General features: G+C 38.1%; 1 protein-coding gene across 3 annotated transcripts; it reads left to right on the forward strand.

Annotated features, from left to right (window-relative positions):
* Window positions 1–149: 149 nt before the first annotated feature.
* On the forward strand, window positions 150–5,305 carry LOC113028188 (rap1 GTPase-GDP dissociation stimulator 1-A). Of its 3 annotated transcripts, XM_080305024.1 has the most exons (6): window positions 150–681; window positions 3,019–3,126; window positions 3,386–3,472; window positions 3,606–3,728; window positions 3,942–4,067; window positions 4,375–5,305. In XM_080305024.1, exons 1-6 carry the CDS (start codon window positions 549–551, stop codon window positions 4,845–4,847), a joined length of 1,050 nt encoding a protein of 349 aa, XP_080161150.1. In that variant the 5' UTR covers window positions 150–548; the 3' UTR covers window positions 4,848–5,305. The 3 variants fall into 3 exon arrangements, with proteins under 3 accessions (XP_080161150.1, XP_026034037.1, XP_080161151.1); XM_026178252.2 differs by lacking the exon at window positions 3,386–3,472 and having other exon boundaries at window positions 159–681; XM_080305025.1 differs by lacking the exons at window positions 3,019–3,126; window positions 3,386–3,472 and having other exon boundaries at window positions 159–681.
* Window positions 5,306–6,016: the final 711 nt, after the last annotated feature.

Genomic DNA, 6,016 nt, shown 5'->3' on the forward strand with positions numbered 1-6,016 from the left:
AACTGCTTTTCAGTGCGTTTCACCTGTTGTTGTTGTAATAAACTCATCAGATTCAATTCTAATCCAAACTGACACAATGGGGAAAAATTACGCCTAATAATAAGGTTGTATACAAGAACAGATGTCCATATGTCTGTGCTGTTTTGACTTGGATTTTTATAGAAGGTGAAAGGCATTACGGGAGTATAGAAATACACTCAGCAGAGTCAGCCAAGTGCTAATACCTTAACAGTGCACACGCACACACATCCACAAGTGGTGAGTGGAAGAGAGAACAGCTTTAGTGAGGATTTGCTCTGTATTAACCCTGACAGGGAACACAGAGTCAGCTGGAGCACAAGGAAGCCAGAGTAGATAGACCTGTAGGAAAATAGAGGGAAAAAAGCAACAGTGCAGGGAGGTATGAAATACACTGTCGTCAAAAGGATGTGTTAGTTGAAATAGGGTGTCCTCCAAGCAGCAGCTAATGACTCGAAAATACGGCACTAAAAGAAAAAAGACGACAGCTTTTAAAAAGTGCTGTGCATTTTGAAACATGTCGATCTAAGATGGGTACGACTGGTCCAGAGATGGCAGCACGGAGCACAATGGGGCACCCCAATGTGCCCCTCTCACACAAACACATGCATTCCCAGAGGGACAAAAACAGATCCAGTCGACTGCAACCTTACACACCAAATGGTGAGTAGAAGAGTGGCATGACTGGATATGTTACACTGTAAAGAAAATTGTTAGAAGTCACAGATCGTAGATATTGGCTTTTGATGTTGTTGTGATTGCAACACTAACAATAGGGAATAGCACCTGCATGGTGGTGGTTGTTGTTTTTGTGCTTCACATAAAACTGTCTGCACTTAGGTAGATGTTAGCTGTCTTGTTTGAAATAAAAATTTTTGTATTTATAACTAAGATAAGATTCAAACCAACAAGCTCTCCTGTAGTTTCTATGAATTTGTAAAGGGCCATTCCAATTTTCATAAAACAATTTTTAACTGGCAATGCTATGTTCAGCCTGTTCTTCAACATGTGTTTTCATCAGTCCAACCAGTCTTTGTTGTTAATTCCTGTGCAATGTGACAGTTGCACAACCCTCAAGTCTGAGCTTCATAGTGCACAACCATGAACAACAATGGCATCGATTTGTTTCCATTTACATCACTGCTGTGTGGTAATACAGTTTATATGCATGATAACTTCACTCCATTATGTCTTCACTTAAATGGATTTCACGGTGAGAACAAAGCTGAAATGTGTCTGATCACAGTTATGTTACAAGAGCAACACTCTAACCGAAGCTTTATACTTGGTGAATGATCATCTTTTCTGTACAAACAATGTTTTTTGTATCCAAACATGAACTGATGGCCACAGCAGAAGAGAGTGTAAATCAGATTTGATTAGTTAGCAGTGAGGTGTGCCAAGCTTCTACTGCAGCACTGTTTCGTTAACTCTGTTTTTTCTGCTTTGCACAAGTATATGCAGGCTATATACCGATACTAGTGTATATATACACACAACAAAACCTTTAATGCAAGTTCAGCAGGTCGTGCAGTTGGATATTAGTATTCTACAAATTTGACTGTTGTCTAGTAAATTCAACTAACTTCAAATCCAAATTGTTTGGCTATAACCGGTAAGGATGGCAGACCTCTTCTTATGAAAGATTTATATTATATTATTGAATATCTTCTTGTGATTAGTAAGCTTTGATGCTGATCCTCAGTAGTTGTCCAGACATCCTTTTACATACAGTTTTACAAAAACACAGTAACACTTTTGACATTGTATATATATGAGAGCTTACAAAACTGACCCTAATTCTCTGAATTTTATATATAATACATCCTACTTATTAATACTTGGCTTACCTTTTTTTTTAAACATCATTTTTATGTCTTTTTTGTATCTAGGGAAAATGTTTTATGCTTTTTTAACTTTGCACTGTCTTTGTTGGTCTAACTAGAATCCTGTACATCTGGTACAAACCTGACCCTAACCTTCTCCAATCACAGTCCCACAACTTTCCATCTAGCTCTAACTTTTAAATTGTCCATCTTTGTAGTTTAGCATCCAAAATCTCACCTACGTGTATTGCTTGCTATCAAATATCACCATGCAGACACTGCTTGTTCAGAGTTAATCGTTGTGTTTGATTTATTTAAGTCTGGGATATCAAACTTAGGGCCCACCAAATGGTCCAGTCTGGCCTATTGGATAACTCTGTAAAAATATAGAAATTTTAAAGAAGAAGAGCATAAACTGTATTTTCATTTATTTTACTTTTTATTTTACATTTATTTTGTCTTCTAACTGACAAAGACCGTAAGTAAGAGTAAGTAACAGATAAACCATTACTTTAGAAAAATAAAAGCTTTTTTATTATTACTACTCGCCCAGTGAGTCTTGTTGATGGATTTAAAAAACATTTACTACAGCAGCATTTCTTTATAACGCAGAAAAGCTGAGACATATTGTTAAATTGTCCTTTTTTTGTCTATAGACTTCTAAGTAAAGAAAGACAGAACCAATTGGAGGAATTCTTTAGGTCATTACTGTAGGCAGTGGTTTCACTGGTCTGCCCCTTGATGTAAAATTAGTTAGACGCTCCTGCTTTAAGCTAATCCTTGGCTTTCTCTTTCTGTGTAACAGCATTAACAAACAGAATGCTAATAAACAGTAAACAGTATAACTGCTAAACATGTGACTCAAAGCAGCACCGGGCACAAGTTTAGCTTCAAAGAGCGTTTCTCATAGGATGACATGGTTCAGTATGTACTTAAAAAAATGCTGATCAGTTGAATGTAAACAAGAAAGAAGCTGACATCTAGATTTCGTGTGTGGAGGTTTTACACGAGGAGCACCTTTTTCATGTTCTTATATTTACTGTTCAAAGTGCAGTAAAACATTATTTCTCTCGTGCTTTGTTTCATGCCCTGCCCAGCTCTTTGTAACATTCATATTTCTTATGCCATCCTTTTATAATTCTTAATATTTCCATTTTCCTGATTGCCCCTGCAGACAACTTAAACAATGCCTTAGGCGCTATCAGAGTCCTTGGTGTGGAGCTCATTGAAGATGAGCTTAAACCCCATTTGAACACAGTGATGGCCAGCATTAAGGAGAAGAGTAAGTTCCTTTAGGTATAACACTATGCAAAGCAATATAAAATATTTGATGCCTTTTGTTTGTTTTTTGTGTGTGATGTAAATCTAATGAGGGGTTAATGTCACAGGTGCATGCAATGTATACGAACATGTAGGAATATTTAACAGCACCTATATCATAGGCCGCAAAACCACACTGATAAGAAATGGCCCCATGAAGCGAGATGTGCAAGGCAGTTGTAAGCACTAAGAAGAGGTTAAGCTATATTTGTGTCTCCCAGCAAGTCAACAGCAGGATAAGAAGGCGGCAGAGGGAATTAAGCATCAGAGAGGTCACGCAAAAAAACAGATTACAAGATTCAGTTCAGGTAACTTGACATATAGTCTATGCAGTCTCTTAAGAGACAAACTCTTCTAAGGCTATATAAAGGGAATCCAACAAGTGTTGGTAGTGTCAAAAATATTAATTATTTTTAAATATGCAATTCCACTTGTGTCCAGAGAAAGGTGCTGCTGAGCAGGTGGTGATCAGTGGGATCTTGCCAATCCTTGCTCTGAGCCTGAGAAGCAGAGGGCCTCTGAGTGTGCTGACTGCAAAACTAGTGGCTGAACTTGCCAGGGAATGTAAGTAATCAATGCTTATATTGTTCTTTATCTATGTACAGTTTATTATTTAATACAAATAAAGTATAATGTTAATCTATAGGTTTGCTGGTGAACCCGAAAGCTTTCTCTCTCTGTTGCTTCAAGTGTTATTAGTCTAGTACAAAGTCTTCTTTCTTTACTGTATATTATTTATCAATACACTTTATCAAGGTTTCTTCTTCTTCCCATCAGCTGTGATTCGTAAAGGTTTTGGTGACACGGGCTTGGTTGCGGCTTTGTTGTCGGTCCTGACCAGTTCAGACCAAGAATTGCTTTTCCACGCAGCGAGGGCCGTCTCACGCATGTCTTATGATAGCGGTAAGTTAACACAGTCTGAAGCTTCTATCAAATTCAACACTGCATTTTACATTTGCTTTATGCTATATATCAAATGTCCTGGATTTATTTATTTTTTAGTTAAACAGTACTGAAATAGAAAATACAATCTTATTCATTCTCTTTATGGAAAATAGAAAGCAGCCAACAGGGTTTCTGCTAAATGTTTGACTTACAAAAAATCTGTCAATGTGAGGAAATTTGTTTAAAACAAGTCCCATGTAAAAGTAAATAAATAAAGTTGGCTCAATAAATTGATTTAATATTCAGTGCTCACTTTCCCCTTCAGCTAAGCTGCAGCAACTATTACTACGCCAAGGTGCGGTGCCTCGTCTTGTTGCCATCCTGCTCCAGTTTCCTGATAAGGAGGCCCTGGGGGATGTGTGCCTTCAGGCCCTCTGTAACATCAGTGGAATGGGATTAGCAGAGGAGGCCGGAAGGGTGTGGGAGAGAGGAGCGTCTGTGAGGCCGGGGGAGTCTGTGTTTCACGGCGTTTCTCCTCACACCTGTGGTTTTGACTCTTCTGTGACTCTGGTGCGTGTGTCTCAGTGGGGGCCGGGTCAGTACGCTGTCAGCATCGAGGTTTTCCAGCGCTGCTCGTCCTCTTTCTGGAACCTTCATGGGAACAAACGGACTGCTCACTGGTCCCCCTTTTCCAGCTTTGGAAGCTGCTCAAATTTGTACAAGCTGCTCAAGTTCTCTACAAGGAATATTCCACGGACAAAAAGTCTGAAAACCCGTGTGTTCCACACTTTCCTCTGAAATCTGGAAATACACAAATGTCTCTGGGCTCTTCCCGTTTACTTTAATCAGAATTTTTTGATTTCTTCTTCTTGTTTGCATCTACTTTGTAAGGTTCAATCAAGGAACTATTTATTTATGTGTATTTTCAGAAATGCTAACTTTTGCAACTACATGCGTCACGACACGGATTAGGCAATTCTGCTGTTTTAGTGTCACACTGTGCTGTTTAAATTTGGGCAATAAGTGAATCAAGGATTAGAATAAATAAATCACGTTACATCTAAAACTTTCTATAGTGATGCTCTTCATGTTGAATCATTTCACAAGTGCTTGAAATAATTGTGAATTCCTATTCAAAGGCAGCAATACTGAGAATGTTGTTTTCCTATGTGTTATCGCTAATTCAACTTTGTGCTAAATCTTTGAACGTTTGGATATCTTTGGGAAGCTTTAAATAATAAAATAATTTCAAATTATGTGTGTAAGTGTCTGTACTGAAGTCAAACTTCACAATTAGTTTTGTTAAAGTAATTTTCAAGCGTGAATAACGAACGTTCAGAAACATTGTTAGCAAATTTTTAAGATTGTGCAAATTGAGATAATAACAGACCATTTTTCATTTAAATATATAAACTGGGTTTCTTTCTCTTTTTTTCTTACAAATGTACACTCACTGGCCCTTTTATTATTTATAGCTTGCTATTACTGGGTTGGACCTCTTGTTGCCTTCACAAATGCTTTAATTCTTCATGGCACAGATTCAACAAGGTGCTGGGTCCGTATCAACACGATCATGCGCTTCCTGCAGATTTGTCAGCATCCATTGTGTACAACAATACTCAGTTGGTTCCAAATACATGCAGTGAAAATATTTACCACACCATTATAACATCTGAACTGCCAAAGCAGGGTAAGATGGATCCGTGCTTTTATGTTACTGACACATTCTGACCTTACGATTAAATGTCGTAGCACAAATTGAGTCCTCATTCCTACTCTTTAATTTTGGTGAGTTTATAGTCTCAGTTTCATGTTAGCTGTGACACCTGATTTGGTCTTCTGCTGCTCAAGCCCATCTGCTTCAGAGCTGTGCTTTCAGTCATACTCTTCTGCACAAATTGGTTGCAATGAGTGGTTATTTGAGTTAATATCGCCCTTCTATCAGCTTCTATAAGCTGGCCACAATC

This window comes from Astatotilapia calliptera, chromosome 8 (assembly GCF_964374335.1).
Source record: "Astatotilapia calliptera chromosome 8, fAstCal68.1, whole genome shotgun sequence".
Classification (NCBI taxonomy): domain Eukaryota; kingdom Metazoa; phylum Chordata; class Actinopteri; order Cichliformes; family Cichlidae; genus Astatotilapia; species Astatotilapia calliptera.

What these genes read in the sequence shown, in the direction of transcription:
- LOC113028188 (XM_080305024.1), top strand. Translation starts at nt 549, where the DNA reads ATGGGTACGACTGGTCCAGAGATGGCAGCACGGAGCACAATGGGGCAC. An exon ending in GGCCAGCATTAAGGAGAAGA is followed by an intron (nt 3,127 to 3,385) that starts GTAAGTTCCTTT and finishes TGTGTCTCCCAG; the next exon opens with CAAGTCAACAGCAGGATAAG. An exon ending in ACGCATGTCTTATGATAGCG is followed by an intron (nt 4,068 to 4,374) that starts GTAAGTTAACAC and finishes TTTCCCCTTCAG; the next exon opens with CTAAGCTGCAGCAACTATTA.